A 25,478-nucleotide genomic window follows, 5' to 3' on the forward strand; every position below is an offset into this window, starting at 1 on the left:
ATAAATCGGATTTATTAATCACAATCGATGTTAAAAAAAGGAAAATCGGAAAATAGATTTTCCTTTTTTGCTGCATTACAGACAGAGCTCGTCTATTCGTCTTTGTTTGGTCAAGAAAATTGTAAATGTTGTCACTTTACTAAACTCTTACAGTATCTTTCAATTGCACTTCATTCCCAATAGGGAAATTTGTTTGCTATTTTTCTTTAAAAATAAAGATAAAATATTTGAAACAATTTATTCCATTGTCTTTTGTAGTTTTACCAAAAAAAAAAAATCGAAAATCGGGTTTTCAGAGAAAAAAAAAAAAAAGGATTTTATTTTTGTCCAAAATCGCCCAGCCCTAATATATATATATATATATATATATATATATATATATATATATTAGGCTGTTCGATTTTGCCCAAAAATAAAATCTCGATTTTTTTTCTCTCAAAATCCGATTTTCGATTACGATTATTTTGTGAATTGACAAAAGGCAAAGAAATTATTTCAAATATGCTGTTTTTTTATTGAACATTTGCCCCATTGGGCTTTAAGTGCAAACTTTGCTCTTATTAAACCAAAAATGAATGAATAAAGTGCAAAACAAGTTTAAAAAAATATAATAAAATATAAAGTTTTATCTCTGAAAAAAAAAAAAAAAATCAGCAAATCTGCACTTGCAACCATACAGTAAGTTATATTTCCAATTAAATAAAACAAGACATTTTCTAATTAAACTAAACTGGGTCTTTGCATGCTAAATAATAATGCAACCCATGAAGGAGGTAGAGGTGTGTAATGTCACTCATTACATTTGCTATTCACATTTGCAAGTTTTTTGCAAGGAACACGAGCCGGTCTACCGCATCTGGCTTGAGGGATGCCCGGTGGCATGTTACAACGCCCCCTCCTACACTAAAGAGCCTCTCCGATGGGGCACTTGTCGCAGGTATTGAGAGGTATTTCCATCAATCATTAATATGGTATCAATCATTAATATGTGTGCAGACAAGGTTAAAAAAATAAAAAAATAAAATAAAAATAAAAAAAAAAGTGAAAAATCGATTTTACGATTTTCACGTTTTAACATCGTTCTAATTACATAATCGCGATTACGATTTAAAATCGATTAATCAAACAGCCCTAATATATATATATATATATATATATATATATATATATATATATATATATATATATATATATTTTTTTTTTTTTAATTTATTTTATTTGTTTATATTTTAAATGACATTTTATTGGATTATTTTTCAGTTATTTTATCTTTTTATATATGATGCACTGACTGGAGAGCACTTTTAATTTCGTTGTACATAAGTTATAATGACAATAAATAACTATCCATCTATCTATCTATCTATCTATAAAAGACTGAAATTACAGTTTTTTGTAAGTATAAGAGAAATACCAAATATTCTGGGCTTCTCATGAAACCAAAAGGTTTCCAAATAAAAGGATAAAGTCGAGGCTTTCCTAAACTATTGACCAGTCGCTGCTTAAATGATAAGTTTTGACTGCTTACTAGTATGCAGCTCAACCTGTGCAAAAAAGCTGCAAGGTTAATGTTTCCAGTACCAAAAATCCTGTCCCTTGCTTGCAGATTTTGCATATTAGTATGCAAATATGTGCTTAAAGAGATTAACCTGTGCCCACTTGTATTCACCAGACATAATTAAGACGGCCCACACTTGTCTGTATAAGCTCTCTCGGGTCACGCTGTATGTCGGAGTGAAAACTAAACCGTGAGCTCTGAGGAAATTGCGAGAGAGAGAGGACTGTGAATTTCTTTTCGTGGGATTTGAAGTCCACTAAACGTCATCTTTCCCACGAAGATCCGATTACTTTTAATCTATATTATGACGCTTTTGTCCAATCGGACCTTTAACTTCTTGAGAAACCAACTTGACCACCTCTGGTTTGAATAGTGAACTGTACTAAAGCGAGAAAACACTTCCTAAAGTATGGCCGGATATCCTCAGTGATGGAAGCCTGCGCTTGGCGCCATCTTCCAGCTGATAATATGAAAGTTAACATGCCAGAATACTTTGAACACCCTGAAACTGGGATCTCCACCAAAAAAACAAAAAACAGAAACAAAACTCTTTGGCAGCTCCATCTTGTTGTAACCAATCTACAGCTCGTCCTTTGTTAGCACATGGCTCTCTTTAATTTCTCAACACGAGTCACGTAGATGCCAAACTGAAACACTGAACAGGAGAATTTTAATTCCTCATATGGATTCAGCAGCACGAGACAGAAATCCAGTCAAGGCAGCTCAGAAACTCAGTCAATTGAAGTTCATGTGTTACTTACGCAGTCCTCTAAACACGTCTCCCTCTGCATCTGCAAGAGTTTTGCCCTGCTCCAAGGTAATTATTTTTGCCAATTCTTTCTGAAATATAGATATTAAAAAAAAAAAAAATTAAATGGAGAAACAGCCAGGAATCCGTGTATCATTCGTTCTTTCCATTTTCAATTGGCAATCAAAAATCAAAACATGAAAAAGTGACTGGATATTTTACCATTTGTTTTTTATTATAACACAAAAAACGGAAAAACGGCTGTTTTTTCATGTTTCAATTTTAGGCACAGATCAAAAATACTAAATAGAAAAAACGGGCCACAGGACTGGTCAGTGTATCTTTTGGTCATTGGATTTTTCCATCATGAGTGGGAATCAAAAAACAAAAAACGATAGGTTTATTTGATTTTCCTTTTAAAACAAAAAACAAATATTGAATTACACTGCATTTTTTCTTTTTTTGTGTTAATATGATTTAACAAAGATTCAAAATACGCTTTTATTTTCGTTTTCTATTTCATATAAGAAAAATGAAATCACTAGTCAACAGGAACGAAAAAACGAACCAAAAACAGCCGTTTATTCATATTCGTGCACCGGAAGCTGGCATTTACAAAGCAAGTGCGCGAATGAGCTGTTCTGTACCAACCAAGAGCGCACATCAGCAGCATGTCTCTGGAGCCCTACTCACAGATGATTTTAGATATGGCAAAACAAGGCCTATCATCCTCTGAAATCTCTGCGCACATTACGCAAGAAAGTGGTGGCGGGAGAGGATTTTCTACTGGCTGACTGTAAAACTGCAACTGAATACAGGGGACTTCTAGTACCCGGGGACTCGGGGCTCTGTACTACAGATGGAGGACAATCATTTTGATGTTTTATTTGATTAATTAAACTGCATTATTTTTCTGTTTCATATTTGTTTTGATCTTTTGTCTGCATTCTAATCACATATTTGTATGACACAGGCTAATCCAGATGCGTATGTCTCCTGACATTTCAGTGCACTAATTGTGGATTACACCTGCGTTTTTCCTTCCCTCCTCTTTTCTGTCAGTGTGCAGTTGAGGCAGTTATGCCGTCTTTCATTGATTAGAAAAAAAAGGTGGAGCATTAATCCACAGAGAATTTAATATAGTCTTACGTTGAGAGCTGATCATTAGACCACGCATAGGCCTAGATGTATTATCATATTTAGTAAAAATCTACTTTAAATTATGTAATTGATTACAATCACTTCTTGTGAGTAAATACTTTTGTTTGGACTTTTAAACGTCTGTAGGCTCTGCTAATTCTCTCTCTCTCTCTCTCTCTCTCTCTCTCTCTCTCTCTCTCTCAGACTTCCTTAACTCAGACGTCGTTGTGCATTTATAAAATTATTCATAGCCTAATATAGCCTATTATATTATCTTATAAGCTATTAGGGCCTGTATATTTCGTTGTCTGTGTTGTTTTTATCTGTGCTTTTTTAAAAATCTGTTTTTGAAGTGCCTTGCAAACTTAGAAAAGTTCTATGACAATAGAGTTTATTATTTTCATTTTATCACCATCTTGTCATTTTGTGGGTAAAAAAGCCTAAGTTCATTTTATTTTACCTTTTGGTCTAATAGATGTATTATTATTGTTGTTGCTGTTGTTCTTTATTTTGTATGGATAGTTATTTATCTCGGCGTTTTTCCTGTGTGTGTTTCTTGTTTCAAGTGGTAATTGATGCGCGCTGCGTGACCGTTTACTATTTAGGCCACTCAGTGTCAGACCTGAGCCAGAATTTATGAATGAAGATTGAATGACACAATGAGTGACGTGTTTTTCCACCTACATGAACTGTCTGACAGTTAACCTGATGAAGGTCACAGCCTACCCAAACGTTGTAACAATTATAGCACGACCTTCGGCATAATGGACTGTCGGCATATTGTAGCCTATTCTAGTTTTTTTTTTAATTATTATTTTTCCGTGCTTTTCACGACCCTTCTCCCGGTAGAAACATGGAGGCTGCAGTGGAAATCATGAATGACCGTCTTGACATTGTTGTAGCTGCAAATGCATGTAGTTCAAATCCATCAGAAGAGTGAACTTTCACATGATATTGAGATGCTAACATGCAGCAGCCAGTGGTACAGAACATTTTTCTATCTTTTAACAAGCTCTAGAACTGACGCCAGCCCATTATCCCCACAACAAATGACCACAGTCCCGTTGCTGCTTTGACCTGGTGTTTACTGTTGCTATGACAACTGTAGCTACATCTGGGGGCGTAATGTCAGTAAATACGAGTAAAATACATGCCTCGCGTATAGTGTGAATGCACCGCAGAAAACACAGGGGGGGGGGAATAGTAGCCTAGAGTGGCTGGCTCGAGTGGGACGGGGTGGTACAGAACAACTTCCCCTGGAGAGAATTGTCACAGGAATGCCTGTCAAATATCCAGAACTAAGTTAACTCGGTTGTAAATGCCAGCTTCCGGTGCACGAATATGAATAAACGGTTGTTTTTGGTTCGTTTTTTCGTTCCTGTTGACTAGTGATTTCATTTTTCTTATATGAAATAGAAAACGAAAATAAAAGCGTATTTTGAATCTTTGTTAAATCATATTAACACAGAAAAAGAAAAAATGCAGTGTAATTCAATATTTGTTTTTTGTTTTAAAAGGAAAATCAAATAAACCAATCGTTTTTTGTTTTTTGATTCCCACTCATGATGGAAAAATCCAATGACCAAAAGATACACTGACCCGGACTGAATTTGATTTTAATATTCAATTGGTCAGGTTTTAAAAATTAATCCTTAATCTGTTGTTCCAGTGCCACCATGGTAGCCATGGTTACCCGAACTGCCGCGTACCATGGATGTAGAACCGCCAGGTCACGTAAACTCGACCAATTAAATATTAAAATCTAATTCAGTCCTATGGCCCGTTTTTCTATTTCGTATTTTTTATCTGTGCCTACAATTGAAATATGAAAAACCAGACGTTTTTCCGTTTGCGTTATAATAAAAAACAACAAAATAACCAGTCACTTTTTCATGTTTTGATTGCCAATTGAAAATGGAAAGAACGAATGATACACGGATTGCCAGGGATAAATTCAGCGCACTAATATTTGTTTACTCCGAGAGGTACAAGAGCTGATAAGATTCCCGTACAATATTATCCTTGATGAGCTGCTGGTAGCGCAGGAAGATCTGCTGCTTGGTCAGGATGGAGGTCTCGGACCAGGCCGGGAAGGCTCGGGAGCAGGAATCCACAGCCGCCAGCATCTCCTCCTGAGTGGCTTTGGGAACGCGTGTCACCACTTCATTAGTGGCCTGAGGAGAGGCAGACAGTCCGGACAGTTCAGAGAGCAAGGGAAGCAATTACTTTCAATACTAAAAAAACACTAATCAATCATCTTTTTTCATCATTTTTATTTATAAGCTAAATTCAAGTGAAAGTAATATTCCTGGACAGTTCAAGACTTACTTTAAATTAAATTCAGAGATTCATTCTTATTCAACTCGACAATCCTCAGATCTTCATCCTCCTAAATTTCTTACTTGCAGAGGTCAATTTTCAGTGAGATTTAGGGACTAAATTGTGGAATGATTTTTCCCACTTGGCAAAGAGCTCTTCCTCTCTGAAATATTACAAAAGACGTTTGAAGGACCACTTGACTGCTGTTTTGTAACTGTTTTCCCAATGTATTGTTGTTCATGTATCCTCGTTCTTTTTGTTTTTTTTTGTGTTTCACTCATAGTGACATGTACCATCGTATTTGCTCAGGAGTCAATATAATATAAGTTGCAAAAACAATATCCCTTGCACACTCACACACACTTATTTTTTGTCTTTATTCTTTATTATTTATATATTGCATTATTAGTTTGCCATCACTTTTGTGTAGTTTTACTTTCTGTTTTTTGTATGTTAATCTTGACATGAAATTTTAATATCTTCGGTGGAGGCTTCAAATAAGCCCATTGGGTTTTTTGCCTCTTCCTGCACCCATAGTGTTTATCATTGATATTTCCTGTATATTTAAAAAAAAAACTGTGCAAAACAATAAACTAAACTAATCTCTGTCCTTTGCAGCTTCGAAATCTTACAGTGATGAAATATGTATTCTTCTCATCACTGAAATCGACCAATTTAAACCCGTTTCCCGACACCAGCTGTTAATTTCTGCTACCAAACACCAGATATTAAACACCGTTGCTGCTGCAGCTCCTGCCCAGCAGGTCATCTATGAATACTTACAGGGTTGTGGACGTCTATCCATTCAGATGAGGTGGACTCCACGAACTTGCCATCAATAAACAGCTTGGTGGTGGGCTAGAAGATCAAAGAAGCGTACGATTAAACCCGTTCCTGCATTATTTGGACTTCACTGAGGATGTCTTTCAACTCCATTATATGGTTGCGTTTTTGATGTTTTCAGAGCGTTTCACTTTGCATGCAGGGAGTTGTGTTTGCTCACGTCAGATATCTGTTTGATGTTCAAATACATGTGACTTTACATAAGAGATAGTTACTCGAACAGCTGTTGTTTTCATACATTAGTTTTACTACAGAACATACGATCTGTAGTTCGACCCCCGGCCCCTCCAAGGGTGGAAGTGTCCTTGGGCAAGACACCAACACCCACACGCATCCCAAAATTGAAATAAGATAAGCTGCATGAGTAGGAGACATATTGTAAAGAACCTTTCGCTACATTTTATCCAGCGGCTTCCCAAAACCAGGCAAGATAATGCAAAAATAGTCTGCATGTATATAAAGGGTGGACACAATTTCTAAGTTGGAGACATCTTTGTTCACAATAAGAGCCTGAAGACTCATTAAACAAAGCCAAGATCTCACGGTGTGCCTGTATGGTGTAAAAATTAGGGCTGGGGATTGATTCAAATAACAAGAATCGATTCGATTCAGAATCGATTATCACGCTTTGATTCGATCCGATATTGATTTGGGTTATTGTTAATAAAACTGTTTTTTCAGCTGTTGCATGAATTATATGACTGTCTAGTTATGCAACATTTTAATACTAGTATTATATTGAGATTCAACAGCAAGTATTGCAGCTAATGATGCTGTAAGGACCAATCAGCTCCCAGAATGCTGATAGAACTGCTTTCAGAAACATCGTGTGGGGCAGAATTATCAAACAGATCCAGGGAGGAAACAGAGGACGAAAGAAATCGCTTTTATTTTTTCCCCATTTATGAGAATTTGGTTTTTAACATTTATGCAAATGTAACCCCAAGACAGTATATAAAGCAAAGAAATATAGACAATTTATGCAATTATAACTGAAAACTTTAATGTTTTCATACCTTTAAACATATTTAAAAGGCAAAAACATGGCACCAGTTATTCTGGTGTCTAACAAAATATTCCTTTTTTGGGCATAAACAAAAAAGTACCAAAAGTTGTAATGTAATGATGAAAAAAAAACAATTTTTTTTTTTTTTTTTTTTTAAATCTATCTTTAGACATATGAATCGATTTTTAGGAATTAGTATGAGAATCGATTTAAAATCGGAGAATCGATCTTTTCAACACAGGCCTAGTAAAAATATATTCTTTTCATTACCAGACGTCTTGGGCTTATTTCAGAAAGAAGGGTCCACAACCTTTGAGTTAAAATAAAACAAACAACGCAGCCCCTCAGAGTGTGGGGCTTCACATCAGGAGTTTAGAGCTGTTTTAACCAACTCTGATTATGTTGACACTGAGTCAAGTGCACGCCGAATACAATAAAAACCATCATCAATGGAGCTCCATTACCGTGATTCACCATGGCAACGGTGACCCAATGACAGAGATCCGCCTACTTGTCTTCATTAAAATAGAGCATTTATTGTAAATCCCACAGCAAATTTGAGCACCTCTTTCTGCAGGAAGGTGAGACGGCTGCAGCGGCGAAGGAAACAGAGTTGATGTGGGAGAAGTTGTAAAGCAGCTAAAAGCGTAATTTTAATATTAAATGACTGTTATATTACAGCATGAGCGACAAGTGGTGTTTTTTTTTCTTCTTTTATAAATCACCTAGATGGAAGTAGGCTGGTATTTAAAGAAAACATTGTAAATCATTAATGATAATTAGGGGTGGGCAAAAATATCGATATGGCAATATATCGCGATACTTTTCCAGCTGATTCAATATCGATATTCAAAATTTGAATATCGATTTTTTTATATATATATATATATATATATATATATATATTTTTTTTTATATTTTTTATCCCCGATCTTTTTCCCATTATATCACCCAGTGCTCCTACCTAAGTGACAGTTCTGGGCATTGCCACTCTCTACCAACCCTGGGAGGGCCCTGCACTGAGCTCAGGTTTTATTTCATTTTATAATTTATTTTTTATATAACACAATTGCCTGTCCTTAAAAAATGAAAAATAATGGACAGAGGTTTATTTATTTATGGATTTATATCTATATTGACTGATCACTGTGCCTGTCCTTGGTTTTAGTACCCATCTTTCTTGTGTTTATTATCATTTGCCACGTAATTAAAGCAACCTCATACTAAATTCAATGTTGATTTCATATGATGTAAATAATATGAAAAACATATACAAATATGTTGTAACTTTAGCTTGTATAGTTATAATAAAACATTGTTTTGACTCAGTTTTTCCCATGAATTGTCACTATAATCCGATGAACGTGCAACTCGGATTTTAAGATCCATCACTATCATCTGATCTACATATATACAACTTGGATTTTAAGATGTGTAATGCATTTTTAAATTTTTCGGTGAACTATGTAGAATATAATAATCGGGATATCGCATAATCGGGATATCGCAATGTGTATCGTATCGTAGCTCAAGTATCGTGATGCGTATCGTATCGTGAGGTCCTTCCCAATACCCACCCCTAATGATAATAATGTAGTTTGACCAAAATCCTGAGAAATTCTTCTTCACTGGCTCACACAGGTTCAGATTTAGCGACTCGGCTTTACTTGAGAGCCGCAGCCACTTGTCAGAGGCATCACGGTACCAGCATGAAGAACCCTCACATAAACAAACAGCTGCTACAGTAGTATTTGTGATGCAAACATGAATGAGATCATGTGTTTAGGTTATGCAACCCTGCAGAGAAAAGGTAACGTTTTAACGGGAATCACCAGCGAAGGATATGTCAAAACTGCTTAAATACCCCCGATTAAAGAGACATTTCATTGTTCAAACTTCTCCAAAATGTGTTGTAAAATCTGACTGCCTTATTAAATTAAACTGGTTTTATCTTTGAGACGGGAGAAGCACAGCGCCGTCCAGCTTTGCAATACCCAGTTTGGTAGTTCTTCAATTCAATTTGCACCGTTTCAATATTTTATCACATGCTGCTGTGAGAAAAGGACTGCTGTCACGGAGTATTTCATTGTATAGAAATGTGAATTAACAATAAAAGAATCTATCAATCAGAGTAAGTTACCACAGTAACAAACTCAAGTACCTCAGTTTTTGAAACAGGCTTAACCTTTTTTTTTTCCCCCAAAGTAAAGTTATCACGCAATCTTAAAAAGGCAAACTTCTGAGTTTCCCACATTTCAGATTCATCTTACTCAGAGTTGGCACATTTACCCACCCATCCATCACCTGCTTATTCCCATCTAGGGAACCCAGAATCTGCTGAAGCTTATCCCAGCTGTCTTTGGGTGAAAGACAAGGGTAAACTCTGGACAGTAGACAAACAAAACAACCACACAAGACTCCTGCACATAACTCTCTTTCTGAGATAAGTCCCTGGAGCTGCTGTGCAGAGGTGTCAAGTAACAAAGTACAAATACTTTGTTACCTTACTTAAGTAGAAATTTCTGTTATCTATACTTCACTGGAGTAATTATTTTTCAGACGACTTTTTACTTTTACTCCTTACATTTTCACGCATTTATCTGTACTTTTTACTCCTTACATTTTAAAAACAGCCTTGTTACTCTATTTCATTTCGGCCTTTAAAAAAAAACTATCCAGTTAAATTGCTCCATCCGGATAGAGTGAATTTGGTTGTGGTTGTTTCAGATGTTCTTGTCCAGTTTTGTTCTTACATCCGTTCCCTCAGATTCCTGCAACTAAACTTGGATGTACATTCCAATAAAGGTTAGGATAAATGATAACATGCCTCTGAAGTTTGACTTTTTGCACCATTACAATACTTATAGGCAACTAGTCTTTATATCTCCTGCTCTCTGAAACACACGTTAATGCTCAATAGTACACATTATGGATGGGCGGTATGGACTAAAAAATGTATCACGATAATTTTCTGGCATTTATCCCAATAACGATAAAAATGACGATTAAAAAAATACCAATTCAACTCCATCTTTTTAACTATAAATCTATCACCACATTCAGTCTTTGGAGCCCCCAAAACACTGCTCTAAAAGATACTAAATGCTACTAAACTACACCAATTAAATTGAATTGATAAAAACCAATTAAATGAGTTACACCTGTACTGCAAAACTGGAATGACTCAAGCTCCTCGCTCTCAGATCCGCCATGTTTGTTACACAAACACGTATCAACGGGAATTTATCTTTCTTTCTTTCTTTCTTTCTTTCTTTCAGGCTCCTTTCTTTCTTTCTGGCTCATTTCTTTCTTTCTCATATCCTTCCCTCCTTCCTTCCTTCCTTCCTTCCTTCACGTTGTGCGTGGATTTAACACGGAATCATAAATCAGCTTTACACAAAAACGTCATCAATGGGAATTTATCGTTTTTTACCGCAAGATGATAAATTCTTACCGTGGGGGAATTTTTTTGACGGTATATCGTGAACGGTAAAATATCACCCATTCCTAGTACACATATATGGTTCTTTAATATATTTGCATTATACTAAGATGCATTCATTTTCAATGGCTTTTTTCCCCCTTACATTACTTTTACTTTTATACTTTAAAGCGACACTACGTAACTTTTCCACCTTATCATATTTCCAGAGTCATTGTGATGGTACATCAACTTCCAACAGGTTTAATGACACCTCTTTCATGATCTGAGGGAGTCTGTATCGCCTTCACTGGCACTATGTAACTTTGAGGAGCATGGTAGGAACCCTGCCACACTAAAAAACTACAAATTTTACGGCTTTGACTGCTTTACGGCACATACGTCACTTCCCCCTCCTTCCCGATTCGCAGTCGAGACGAAAATGGGCGGGGCTTGGAGCGCAGAGCTCCGCAGAAGCTGGTAACCCGTTGCTGCAGCAGCAGCAGCAACAGCAGCTCCACATATAACAGACCAGGGAAAAGATCCTAATGGTTTAACTTTTCAACGGTTTCCTGCTCGGAGGCAGAACCACACAGGCCAAGTATCTGATATAACGGAGTAAAAGAGTGAAAGAGTCGTCGGCTCGCTTTGGATCGCGGCTGTAACGACCAAACACACAGTAAAGCCTGAATTATGGTTCTGCGTTAAATCGACGCACACCTACGGCGTAGGGTACGTGGCGACGCGCAACGTACGGTGCGTGTCGCCGCGTACCCTACGCCGTAGGCTCTGCGTCGATTTAACGCAGAACCATAAACAGCCTTAAACCACAAGCACTCACACAGACGGGCGTCGGATCAAAACACGGGTTTTATTCCCCACTTCTCCAGCTAAACGCAGTTGCTGGCCAGCTCTCTGCGGTGCAATTAACCCCAATCTTCAGATAAAACTAGTTTGTTGAGGAAAAAATATTAACTCTTATTTGTAACTGCAGAGGAAAAAAATAATCTCACGAGGATCTCTTCAGCATAATACAGCGGTCAAAAAAAAAAAGAAAAGAGAAGTAAGACTCTTACTTCTCTTTTCTTTTTTTTTTTCTTACTGTAAGAGGGATACAAAACATGTACTGTATGTTGTATTATACAAATTTATTGAAACATATGGCTCTTCAGTAGGGATTTCATATGGATCCAGACCGTTAATAATCATTATTTTCTGCATATACCGCTCCCTGGCTTCCTTGTTTAAGGTATCCCGGTAAATTCCAGTTCCTTTCCAGCAGTTTAACATCTTTTTTTTTGCGTTCCGTCTGTTCACTTGGTGAAACAGAAAAGCATCCAGTCTCCTCTCATCAAAACAAATGCACGCGACAGGACAGGAGTTTTCCGGCAGTACGTGCTGGTGCTCATGGGAAACGTAGTGTTCTTTCTGGTAAAACACTACCGCTTTTGTCCAAAAGATGCCGCCAAACTCAGAAAAGCTGAAAGTTACGTTGTGCTGCTTTAAGTAGTTTTGAAACCAGTACTTTTATACTTTTACTTGAGTAAAAAACTTGAGTTGATACTTCAATTTCTACAGGAGTATTTTTAAACTCTAGTATCTATACTTCTACCTGAGTAATGAATGTGAATACTTTTGACACCTCTGATTCTGTGTTATTCTGCAGTTGTGTTTGACCCATTCTGAAAATATTTGGAGAGATTAATTCATGAAGCAGAAAGTTTATATAACAGCTGCTGGGAGTCAGTGGCTCTTACCACTGAGGAGGAGGAGTAGCACACACGACCCAGCTGGAAGGGGGCCTGGAAAACAAGAAACAGAAGAACATTAATCACCTTGGATTCATACTTAACTCAAATCAGGGCAAATGATAATGAACAAGAGCTTCTGTTTCATGCTCCTCTGACACGTGCCTCGTGTTGACGTTCAAATAAGTGATGCACATAAAACCTAATGATCATAGGGTGATTTAATTGTTAGACAGGGCAGGGGCGTCAATTGGGTATGGCAAGGTATGGCAGCCGCCACACCTCGGCTTCAAGGGAAAATGTAAATGTTTGTTTTTTAAATACATTTATGGAATTACTCTGTCTATTTGTATTGATTATTCTATTACTTAATACATATAGAATACGGTAACTATAAATGCAAATAATGACATGATTGATTTTACTAGTTATTATACACTGCAAAAACTGAAAATCTTAACAAGAATATTTGTCTCATTTCTAGTTAAAATGTCAAAAAATTAGACATTTTAACTAGAAATTTTAAAAAAGTAAAAAAGTAAAAAAAAGAGTAAAAAAAAATCTCATATCATTTAAGACAAGACTCAAAAACAACCATTCTCACCTGTTTCAAGTAGATTTTCACTTAAAATAAGTGGAAAAATCTGCCAGTGGAACAAGATTTCTTTGCTTGTAATAAGAAGATAAATCTTGTCCCACTGGCAGATTTTTCTACTTATTTCAAGTAAAAATTTACTTGAAACAGGTGAAAATGGTCAAATAAGTTATTTTTCTGGCGATGACTCTTGTTTTAAGTGTAATGAGACTAAAAATGACTAAAAATGAGACATTTTAACTAGAAATAAGAAAAATATTCCTGGTAAGATTTTGAGTTTTTGCAGTGAGCGAGACTGCATTTGGAAAAAGTTCCAATCTTCTTGACCACACAGATAAGCTCCATAGCAGACTTCTGTGATGAGTATTTGCTGGGCGTGTTGATTGATACTCTAGTTAAGTTCTGTGACTCGTAACCTTGTCATACCTTAGCTTCCACTGAATTGACGCCACTGTGCAACGTGTTTGACTTTTACTTAGCCAGCAGCTCAAGCTGCTAGCCGATTCGAGTTGCATGAAAACCTAACAAAACCAACGATTTTGTTAAACACTTGCTTTTACCTTCGTGTTTACCAGCGACCGGAGGAGCATTGCTGCCATTGTGGTAACTCAGCTGTCTGCCTTTTTCCTGCACTGAAGCCCTTCAAGCGACCCGGAGTTCGCAGAACTTGAGCCTGCAAACGCTTCCAAAAACAGGACTGTGCAGAAGCAATGCTGCGTTTTTACTAGATCTACAGCAGGTTACCGGAGTAGAGGTCAGCGCTTTAGACTCATCCGGATGGTTTGTTAATCAGCGGAAGCGGCGCGCCATTCTATTCGACGCTTCCGCTCAAAGTGGGCGGGGACTAGATTTTCAACAGCCAATCAGAACACGACATCTACCAGCCGCCCCGAATTACGAGCTGCTGATTGGCTGAAGGAGCAACACAAGCAGAAGTCTCACCGGTTGATTGATCTCCTCGCAAGTATTTATATAAAAGTTGTTTTTTAAGTGACTCTGATTGGGAAAATTTATAATTTAAGTGTCTCCAAATTTCCCCCAAAGAGTATAACACTGTAATTCGCATTAGGCAGCCTATTAAAGGACTAAACTCATCCATAGTTTGAAGAAAAAGTTTATACACATAGTGGTTGGTAACAGTTTCCATGACAACAAGCTTAACGGGCAAACACAACATGGAGTTTCTACAGTGGGACTGTCTTGATGTTGCAAGATGGATTGAGTCTTTAGGATTTCCACAGTACAAAGTAGGCAAAAACTAATTCAACAAAAACTCAGACAACATTACTGAAATGAAATAAGTTACTCTTATTCTCCAATCTTTCATTTCTAACTTTTATTGCAGGCTTGTTTCACAGAGAATCTAATCAACGGAAGAAAGCTCATTCATGTCAACTGTAACACTTTGCCAAGACTCGGGATCAGAAACTTTGAAGACATGCAGGTATTAAGCTCTAGTTTTGACACCTAATCTTCGAAGCTTTCACATTAACAAAGTGCACGTTCAGGGAAATGTCAACAAAGTTGAGGATCACCAATTTAATAACAAGGACAGTTATGTTAATTGCTCGTACTTCTGTTCGTAACAAAAATCGAAGCACTTACTCCATATAACTAATCTGTAAAGACACACAGCTCATTTTGTCTGTGCATGTGATTTTCATCTAATTATTGTACACAATTGTTTAATCAAGCTTAACATCTACTGTAATTCTCTTAATTGAGCTTTATGTTTTGTCTTTTTAGGGTTTGTTGTTCTTTTCACAGAGAATCTAGTTAGAAAACTTGTCATCTTGATGTACTTCTTGAAAGACATTATCTTGACATGTCAAACACTTGAATTAAATGGCTGTTGAACTGATACTTTAACTGAATTTAACAGGATTAAAATCGCAGCAATTTCAGCCAGCTTTTCTTGTTTTTTTTTAAACCTTTGATCACAATTCTGGTCATTGCCATTAAAACCGCTGACCTTAGTGACACTGGCACTGAAATTGTTTTATTCCAATTTAAATGCAGACGGCACTTTCTGCTGTAGTCAAATAAAAAGGAAGGACACAGTGTTGGCACTGTTTTCAGTCGACTCAAAAATCATTGAGAAATTTTTCTTCATTAAAGAAGAGCCAGATTTGAAGCAGTTCAAGCTCCACTGCATTTTGTCCGTAGGCTATTAGCTTTTAGGTCCCACTCCAGACGTAATTAAAGCCACACTATGTACCAATACCACCTCTGACCTCATGTGGGGCAGCATTTTTACAAGAAGGTTCATGTGCCAGCTCCTGGCAAAAGACAAAGCAAAGACCTCCAGTGGGTTAAAGTGGTGTGACAAGACATGACAGGCCATTCTCATTGGCACTTTACTGTCAGTGGCTCTTTAATCTGAAGGTCAAAAATGGTACTGCTACAGTACAAAGAGCAGCTTTAATCTCCTAATAACTTAGTTTTCTTCCTGAACATGATACATTACAAAGTTTTTCCACAAATTAGCATTCATTCTATGAAATGGAGATTTGTAAAAATGCTAATCTGGCCTTGTCCTCAAATCTACAGACTTAGGCCCCGTCCCAATTCTCCCCCTCGCCCTCGTTTTCTTCACTACCCTAAATTTTGCGCGTTCCCGTGAGGGTAGTGGTGTCCCAATTCCTCTTTTCACCTAGGGGGAGGGGGCATAACGAGGGCTAGGGGCTGAGAATAGCCCCTTCAAATCGAGTGTTTTCAGATGCTGACTTCGCGAGCGAGGGGGTATAAAAATTTCCCAGAATGCTTTTCGTCGTCATTTGCGGACAGAATCCAAAAAAAAAAACATGGCGGACATTTCTTAGTGAATAAATCAATATTTTGAGTTAGTTTCTGCATAAAAATGCGTTTTGATTACATTTCTAGCGAGAAATATATATTTTACTTTCATAATATTCACTCAGTGAATGAACATAATCCCTTTTTTGTCCGTTGTTCGCAAAGAATCGCGCCGTAGTAAAGGCTGTTAGGTTACGCCGTAGGCTACATAACCTACACCGTAGGCTACGTAAGCTACGCCGTAGGCTACGTAAGCTACACCGTAGGCTACGTAAGCTGCACTGTGCAGCAGAGTAGGAGGAGAAGAAGAATCGCTCAAGATGAGTTTATCGATGAACATAATTCAGAAAAGCAAGAAGAAATTTAGAGGACATTTTACGGCAAATGGGATTACATGCTTATGAAAAGAAATATCAAGAATTGGCAGAATTTGTTGCAGCTCCAGAGAAAACCCGGAAGATCAAGTGATGAAGCCAAGTCTGACCACAAGAGGCACAGGGCCACGAATGATGTCAGCATGAAGGTAATACATTTTAAGAGAATGGATGTGTTTCACATAAAATCTCAGTCAAATGCTACATTCCCCATGTAATTGCATATTTGGTGACTGTCAGTGGACAAGCTAAAGAGTCAGGGATCAAGATGGTTACCTGACTGTATGTGGTCAGATTCAGCTTCATTGCAGTCTTCCAGGTCTTCATACCTCCACCGTGCAGCTGTATTATATTCTGCCAAGTCTTGTTATTTCCTTTTACAAGCATATAATCTAATTTGCTATAAAATGTCCTCTAAATCTCTTCTTGATTTTCTGAATCATGTTAATCGATAAACTTGTCTTGAGCGAGTCTTCTTCTCTTCAGTTTTTGAGATGAGAACAGAAATGCCCACCCAGGTCTGCAAACATCTTTTGCTGCCCCCATGATTTTATTTTATATGATAAATAATAACATTACATTTAAAGGTAGGGTAAGGAATTCCTGGATGAATTCATGTGCACAAAAAACAAACCCCTCCCCTGTTGGAGATTGGCTGGGGTTTTCCATTTGTTAGGGCTTTCCACTCTGTTTCCAGTTTATAGAGCCATTATTATTATTATTATTATTATTATTATTTTAACAATGTTCTCACAAGAAGGGCTACTAACAGGCGGAGGAGATATTCAATGAATGTGACTAAAAGTGTTCTGAATTAGAAATAACATAAAACCGCTAACCCTACCTTTAAGGTCATGTAAACACTTTCCACTACTTTTAACATCATACAAGTAGAAGTAACAGCAAGTTTTGTTACTGTAGCTGAACACCTCATGTATTGACAATAACCAATTAAACTCACTTTTTATTTACGTTAGACACAAAGGCTTACACAATCTCATTTAATACTATCACATGATAAGTGGAACATCTCCTATTGGCCATCTTCACTATGAGCAACAAGCTTCTCCACCTTGTTTCTATCTCATCCACCTTGCCTGTGTTAACTCCTGCAGCTTGGTTTAAAGCGTATTAGCAAAAATGCTGTTGAATACTTTATCTCTCTCTGTATGTGTCAGTGGTTGACATTTCCCCCAGTTTGTGTTTCTGTTTTGGCCGCCTGTCCTGTCCTGTCCTGTCCTGTCCTGATTGCTCACACCTGTGTCTCGTTACCCCCTTGTGTATATCTGGTCTTGTCTTTCCCTTGCTCCTTGTGGTTCCGTCCTGTCTCTTCCCTCCATGTGTTCTGCCAAGTTTTTGCTCAAGTTTTTTGGATCCCTGGTTTGTGTTACTTTTGATCCTGCCAAGCAGCACTTTTGGTTTTTGTAGAATAAACCCTTTTTTTGTTGAACTCCTGCCTCTCGCTCTCCTGCATCTGGGTCCTCACCACACCAGCCTGACAGTATGTATGTGTATATATAGTACAGACCAAAGGTTTTGACACACGTCCCCATTAATTTCAATGAGAAGGTGTCTATATATATATATATATATATATATACACACACACACACATATGACTTTAGATATTTAACTCTATATTTAACTCTGATATAAGATAAGAGTTTTTCGTTGAGGCGTCTGAGATCCTCTCAACCTCAGCAAGACCGCTTGATTAGATAAATTTCGATGGTGTGAAACCTTGCTTTATTAAAGGTCTCCACCCTGCTGTGCACCCTGCAGGTAATCTCAGCTCGTGTGCGTGAGCTGCTGGGGATTACAGGGACCCCGTGGAGTCATAGCATCGCTGACCCCCAGCGGGAGACCATGGTCCTGTTCTTGGAGGCAAAGAGTCGTACGGGCGAGCGTGCGGACGCGCTCACCTACGAGCAGTTCCTTCGTGACATGCGTCAGTGAGGGGGAAATGTGAATCACAACAATAAAAGTGCAGAAAAAAAAAGATGCATGGCATGTCGGTGTCATTTCATATCACCAACTGTCAGCTGGCAGTGGCAGTCACAGGAGGTCACATGCGAGCCTTGATATTAACACTTCAGCAGAACGCGTGCATTGTTGTGGTTATTTTTATTCTTGTGGGGTTTTCTGTTGCCTGTCAACATGTTTTTATCTTTAAAATCCCTTCAAACTGAAATGAAACGCTGGAAATCTATTGACTACCGGGTGATCGTACTTCAAGAGTGAAACAACAAAGACTGAGTGCAACACTTTTCACACATTTGCATGAGATTATGCGCACACACAAACAGAATAATCAACTTCTCAAAGAGCTTTTGCCATTCCAGTCCTGGATAAATGCTTAAACTACCTGCTATTTGTATTGATCTCAAATGGATGTGCTGGAGCTGGATTGAGTTATTAATCTGGAGCCGAAATCCTGAGGGTAATTTTCCGAAAGACAACAAATACCTATTTCAAAGTGGCAGGAGGCCCCTGGAGAAGTCTTGTTCCTTGAAAAAAGATAAAATAATGCTGCACTGTGATACTTTTAACATGCACAAAAAAGCAAATGGTGCATCAAATAAAGATGGGTACAGTGCCAAGCAAACCCTCTGGGACCAGGTCTTTGTTTTTCAGCTGCTCACCCCAACACTTTCGTGCCAAAAGAAAAATCAATGTTATACCTACAGAAATGTTCAGCTATAGGTTGCTATTTTTGGCTTCTCCTCTACCAGATGTAGCAAAGGTTCAATCCAAAAGAATGGATGCATTTTTAATAAAAGTCTGATAATTAGTTGGCTCGTCTTTCCAACTCTTGCATGCAGTACTCGAGTTGTAAAAAGAAATCAGGGGGGATGGTGGATTTTATCATATTGGGGCAGATAATTTGCGCTGATTACAAATAATATAATATATTACAAATAATAGCAGTGACCAAAACACCTGCAGAAATACTGCAGGAATGACATAGCAGCAGTTAAATGCAGCCTTCTGTAAGCTTTAAATATCCACTGGGCTTACATCAAATACATCAAAACACAACAATTAAAAACAGTTTTCTGAACTTATCAATATGACTCTGTCCTTCACAGGATAAGTAAAATGGATCACTGCAAAAACTCAAAATCTTAACAAGAATATTTGTCTTATTTCTAGTTGAAATGTCTCATTTTAGTAAAACAATCTCATTACATTTAAAACAAGAATCATCACTGGAAAAATCAACAATTTTTACCTGTTTCAAGTAGATTTTCACTTAAAATAAGTAGAAAAATCTGCCAGTGGAACAAGATTTTTTTGCTTGTAATAAGAAGATAAATCTCGTCCCACTGGTAGATTTTTCTACTTATTTCAAGTGAAAATCTACTTGAAACAGGAGAAAATTGTCAAATAAGTTATTTTTCTGGTGTTATTTTTCTGGTGATGACTCTAAATGTTGAAATAGCAGTAAAACCACATTCATTGATGAAATGACATAAGGGATGGAAAGGGGGGATGGCAGTTTTACAGGGGGGATGATTTTGACCGTTTTTATTTCAGGGGGGGATGCCATCCCCCCTCATCCCCCCTCAACTCCAGTACTGGCTATAGGTTGCTATTTTTGGCTTCTCCTCTACCAGATAAGGCTCAATCCAAAAGAATGGATGCATTTTTAATAAAAGTCTGATAATGAGTTGGCTCATCTTTCCAACTCTTGCATGTCTAAATCTATTTAACATTCCTGCACTCCCCCTCCCTCTCTCCCTCTCTCCCTCTCTCTCTCTCTTTCTTGTTTTAATTCTTCGAGAATATTATAGGTCCACTGCATTTTCCGTGCAGCAGAGTTCACTCTATATGAATTAATGATGATGCCTGCCTGTGAGATAGGCTGGGAGGCACTGCATCTGCCTATGCACACAAATGCTCTCTGTGCAGCGCAGGGCGCACCGATTACCATTCCGAGCACAGCACCTCTGGGTCAGAAATTGAGCCGGGTCGGCTGCTGACAGTAGTCAGGGGGTGGGGGCAGAAGAGGGAGGGTTGTGGGGAGGGGGGGCAGCAGATATATAGGCTACAATGGCAGCAAATATCCAGTCACTCTGGATTAACCCACACTGAGCTTCTGCGTCGCACAAACCAACATCTGCTGGGATTCCGCGCGTCGCCGGTTCCCTCGGAGCGCACGCCGCCACAATAGGCGTTTTCTCCTCCCGTGGAGGTGCGGACTGGAGGACTGGAGGACTAGAGGCGGACTGGGACCCCTTTGGGATTTTTTTTTTTCCTTTTTCTTTTTCTTTTTTCTTCTCGATATGGGAATCCGAGTAACATTTCTCCGGTGTGCGTGCACCGCGGAGGGAATCGCCCTTTATCTGCTGGGTATGGATTTCTTGAAGGACATCGCAGGCCGTCACAGATTCATAGGAGCCTAGACGCATGTTTTTTTTGGGACACCTAAATCATCTCCAGGAGGCGCCGTCCGTCTCATTTTTTTGGAAAGCCGCTCTCAGGATGCTCCCAGTCCTCCTGGGACGAAAAAAAAAAGAAGCTCAAACCCACCCCTCCTTTTGACTCGGCTGGATGTTTCATCTGCAAGGTATACCAGCGGTTTTATGTACTGTGAGATGCATCTCTGAACTCTTTGGAGGAGGAGGAGAGGGAGGATGAGGAGGAGGAGGAGGAGGGGGGTCTGCCTGTTTATGCAGAGGTGAAATATTGACTTTAACTTGTTCTCACAGGAACCATTTAGATTGGTCTCAATGTTGATGTTTTTCTAACCTTGTGGCAGGGGTTGTGGCTGTGTAACCCATCAGCCCAGGACCTGCACCGCAAGGTCAGAAAAAAAGAAGAAAAAACCTCTTCTTTCGCCAAGGCACTCACATAGGGGGATCTTATTTTTAGCATTCACTTGGCTGCATTTTTCTCCCACAGGTGAATCTGAATGAATGTGCTGTCTGTAGCCTATATGTCTATTTATTCAAAACGTGCTGGGAAATAATATCCACCTCAGCTGTTGTCTGTGTTTTATTGTGCAGTTTATTGGCATGCACAGAAGATGATGCAGTGTCCAAGACTTATCTGCTGTGGTTGCACCTGATATGCAAATGATACGGGAGTCATTAAGCCATGATACAGTCCAAAATTAACTGGCATAGCAAAAGTGGGCATAAGTGTGAGAGAAAAGGGGAATTTTGCCAAGGTGACAGAAAGGGACAGGTGAGGAATATGACTATAATTCAGAATGATGGATAATGGCCCCGTCTTCTTTTGCAGTGTTACACTGTAAGAAATGTTCGTAAAAATTGCAGTGAAAAACTGTAAAATAGCAACAGTAAAAGACCGTAAAATCCAAAATAGTATATCACTGTAGTAGATACATTATATTACCCTAAATCAAGAAAAAGTACATAACTATACTTTTTACTGTAATAATATGTAGAAATCACACAATTTTACTGTAAAATTATAATTTTTTGGTAAAATTAATTTGAAAATACCGTAATATCACAAGCATGTAAATACCCTAAAATTAATGGTATTATTCTGTCTAAATTACAGATTTAGCTGATGTTTACATTTAAATTTACAGTATAAAACTGTTCAACATTCAGCAAAAACATACTGTAATTTCTACATAAATAATATGTTAAAAATATAGTAAAATGTTTTTCTTGACATTACGGTAAAAAACTGACAAATAGCAACAGTAAAAGATCATAAATCCAAAATAGTATATCACCGTAGTAGATACAGTGAATTACTCTAATCCAAGAAACAGTATATAACTTTAATTTTTACTGTTATAATATGTAGAAAACATACAATTTTACTGTGAAATATGAAATGTTGGTAAAATTTATGTGAAAATACCGTAATGTCATGAGCATGTAATTACCCTAAAATTAATGTTATTATTCTGTCTAAATTACAGATTTTGCTGATGTATACATTTAAATTTACAGTATAAAACCTTTAACCATTCAGCAAAAACATACCTTCATTTCTACAGAAACAAGATGTTAACGGTTTTAAAAAATCGTTGTAGAAATTACAGTAAAAAACTATCAAATTGCAACAGTAAAAGATCATAAAATCTAAAATGGTACATCACTGTAGTAGATACATTGAATTACCCTAAAACAAGAAACAGTGCATAACTTTGATTTTTACTGCCATAATATGTAGAAATCACACAATTTTACTGTAAAAATATGGCAAAAACAATGTTAAAATATTGCAATGTCACAAACATGTAATTACCCTAAAATTGACAGTATTATTCTGTTTAAATTACAGATTTTTCTGATGTGTACATTTAAATTTACAATATAAAACCTTTCACCATTCAGCAAAAACATACCAACATACCACATACCAACATGTCTACAGAAAAAAGATGTTAAAGGGTATATTTTTGTTAAATAATGTTGATTTCAAGGTAAAACATATATGTTTAAATATATTTTACTGTCAAAATGCTAACTAAACTAAGACATAACTACAAAGATGCATTTTTATGTAGAAAGTCAAGTGATTGTTGTGCAGAAAAAAATGTGTGACTATTTGGGTTTCGTAATAATGGGGCGTTGGAACAATGTCATAGCCTCCTAATAAGGAAATTTGTCACATTATCGTCATCTGATCTGCATCACTTCTCTGGCTCATATAGTTTCAGATCTGTGTGACCTTCGGAAGTGTCAAAGGTCACCGCATGTGTTGCGTTTCGGCCCTGCAAAGCATATTTTGTGTCTTTTTTTGCACAGTTCACTAACGCTTTGAGCTAGGAGGCTGCAATTCTAGACTCTGTATCAGGAGGTGACTCTCATCCACTGTGCCGAGTTTCAGATCTGTGTGACCTTTGGAAGTGTCAAAGGTCACCGCGTGTGTTGCGTTTCGGCCCTGCAAAGCGCTATTTCGTGTCTTTTTTTGCACAGTTCACTAACGCTTTGAGCTAGGAAGCTGCAATTCTAGACTCTGTATCAGGAGGTGACTCTCATCCACTGTGCCGAGTTTCAGATCTGTGTGACCTTCGGAAGTGTCAAAGGTCACCGCGTGTGTTGCGTTTCGGCCGTGCAAAGCCTATTTCGTGTCTTTTTTTGTATAGTTCACTAACGCTTTGAGCTAGGAGGCTGAAATTCTAGATTCTGTATCAGGTGGTGACTCTCATCCACTGTGCCGAGGTCCAGACCCGTGCGACCTTCGGAAGTCCCAAAGGTCACCGTGTGTGGTGACTTTTTTGGGCCTTTTTTGGGTGTTTTTTGAATAATTCACTAACGCTTTGAGCTGGGAGGCTGATTTTTTACTATGTTGCAATGCAGAAGGCCCTTTTCTAGGATCTTTTGGTCCCGTGGCTGTACGACTTCCACATAGCTAGTTGGCATTGCAGAGGTTTCACAGAGTTGAGACTTGGCAAGCCCAATCAAGGCCCCATATGGTGGCCACAGGTCAAGTTTTACTTGGTTTGGTCAAATTTTCTGGCAATGGCGTCCGTTCGAATGTTGGAAAAGGTGAAGTTTCAAAGCCCCGCCCATCGAAAAGTACAGGTCCGATCTGCACCAAACTAACGTCTGTCTCTTCAGGGGATGCCCCCAAACAACATATAAAAAAATCTGACTTCTATGACTTCTGCAACAGTGTTTCCTCCAAAACGTCCTGGCTGGTTAGGAGGGTGTAGAAACGTATAGGTCTCAGAGCCTCCTGACTAATGGAATGGGGCCTATTTTGTGTCTTCTTTTGCATAGTTCACTAACACTTTTAGCTAGGAGTCTGAAAACCTCAATAAAACACTGCTAAAACCGATTTTAAGGTTCTTTTACTTGTTTTTAAGTGTCTTGGCCCTTCTTATCTTTCAGACCTGCTTTTACCATATCGGCCCTCGCGGACCCTGAGATCCTCCGGTACCGGTCTTTTATCTGTTCCCAAAGTGAGAACCAAAACCTTTGGTGAAGCTTCATTTCATTTTTATGGCCCACGTCTGTGGAACAGCCTGCCGGAGGAATTCAGGGCCGTAGAGACTGTTGATGCTTTTAAAGGTCGGCTCAAGACTCATCTTTTTAAATTAGCTAACTGAATCTCCTTTTACTTGTTTAGCACTACTTATTAATGTTTTCATATATGTCATTTTATTCCTCTTAAGTTCCTCTTAAAGCTTTTATTAATTACTTATTTATTTTATTACTTATTTACTCATTTATTTTTTAATGTTGCTTCTACTGTCAGTGTACTTATGGGCACTGTTAGTGCCCATAAGTTATCTTTTATAGTAACATTCATTTATGCTGTTTTTAGTATGTTTTACACTCCTTTTAGTTCTGTTCATATCTTGTTTATTGTTTCTTAGTTCTCAGCGCCAGTGTTCTCCTCATGGGGGCCCTCCACGCCGGGAGCTTGGTCTGCCTACGGGGGGCTGTCCTGGCCTGGATAGTTGGGGGTCCTGCTCCAGGGCCTGGATAGTTGGGGGTCCTGCTGTCCTGGCCTGGATAGTTGGGGGCCCTGCTGTCCTGGCCTGGATAGTTGGGGGTCCTGCTCCAGGGCCTGGATAGTTGAGGGTCCTGCTCCAGGGCCTGGATAGTTGGGGTCCTGCTCCAGGGCCTGGATAGTTGGGGGTCCTGCTGTCCTGGCCTGGATAGTTGGGGGTCCTGCTCCAGGGCCTGGATAGTTGAGGGTCCTGCTCCAGGGCCTGGATAGTTGGGGGTCCTGCTGTCCTGGCCTGGATAGTTGGGGGTCCTGCTCCAGGGCCTGGATATTTGGGGGTCCTGCTCCAGGGCTTTATAGCCGTGGTGTGGGCCCCTCTCTGTCTGGGTCCGCGGGGTCTCTGCGGCGGCGTCCCCTGTAGTCGTGGGCTTGGACAGCTCTCGGTGTGGATGGCTCCTATAGGACGGTGTTTCCTCACCTGGTCTATCAGTGCTCAGCCATACTCCATTTTATAAGGGTGGGGGGTGCCGGGTGGGTCTGCA

The 25,478-nt window shown here is 38.5% G+C and overlaps 3 protein-coding genes across 3 annotated transcripts in view; 2 read left to right on the forward strand and 1 right to left on the reverse strand.

Moving 5' to 3' along the window:
- The window catches only part of LOC133464697 (methylmalonate-semialdehyde/malonate-semialdehyde dehydrogenase [acylating], mitochondrial-like), a 30,782-nt gene extending 16,689 nt beyond the window's left edge, over window positions 1–14,093 (reverse strand). Inside the window, exons 1-5 of the mRNA XM_061746827.1 lie at window positions 13,939–14,093; window positions 12,793–12,837; window positions 6,549–6,623; window positions 5,459–5,620; window positions 2,320–2,398 (exon numbers count right to left, since the gene is read on the reverse strand). Coding sequence (XP_061602811.1) covers window positions 2,320–2,398; window positions 5,459–5,620; window positions 6,549–6,623; window positions 12,793–12,837; window positions 13,939–13,977 — 400 coding nt within the window. The 5' untranslated portion in view covers window positions 13,978–14,093. The remainder of the gene's footprint in view (window positions 1–2,319; window positions 2,399–5,458; window positions 5,621–6,548; window positions 6,624–12,792; window positions 12,838–13,938) is intronic.
- Window positions 13,821–18,531, forward strand: LOC133464698 (sterile alpha motif domain-containing protein 15-like). The gene is made up of 3 exons (XM_061746828.1): window positions 13,821–14,625; window positions 14,724–14,822; window positions 18,331–18,531. Exons 1-3 carry the CDS (start codon window positions 14,524–14,526, stop codon window positions 18,502–18,504), a joined length of 375 nt encoding a protein of 124 aa, XP_061602812.1. The 5' UTR covers window positions 13,821–14,523; the 3' UTR covers window positions 18,505–18,531.
- A 2,059-nt stretch (window positions 18,532–20,590) lies between these two features.
- lrfn5b (leucine rich repeat and fibronectin type III domain containing 5b) overlaps window positions 20,591–25,478 on the forward strand; it is a 91,972-nt gene continuing 87,084 nt past the window's right edge. Inside the window, 1 exon segment of the mRNA XM_061707354.1 lies at window positions 20,591–21,118. The gene's annotated coding sequence lies outside the window, so the exon portion shown is untranslated.

Source organism: Cololabis saira, chromosome 18, assembly GCF_033807715.1.
Source record: "Cololabis saira isolate AMF1-May2022 chromosome 18, fColSai1.1, whole genome shotgun sequence".
NCBI classification, from domain to species: domain Eukaryota; kingdom Metazoa; phylum Chordata; class Actinopteri; order Beloniformes; family Belonidae; genus Cololabis; species Cololabis saira.

Excerpts from the sequence above, each read along its gene's own strand:
- LOC133464698 (XM_061746828.1), top strand. The coding sequence starts at position 14,524 with ATGACAACAAGCTTAACGGGCAAACACAACATGGAGTTTCTACAGTGG. Across the intron at positions 14,626-14,723 it reads TAGGATTTCCACAGTACAAA|GCTTGTTTCACAGAGAATCT; the intron begins GTAGGCAAAAAC and ends CTTTTATTGCAG. Across the intron at positions 14,823-18,330 it reads GAAACTTTGAAGACATGCAG|GTAATCTCAGCTCGTGTGCG; the intron begins GTATTAAGCTCT and ends TGCACCCTGCAG.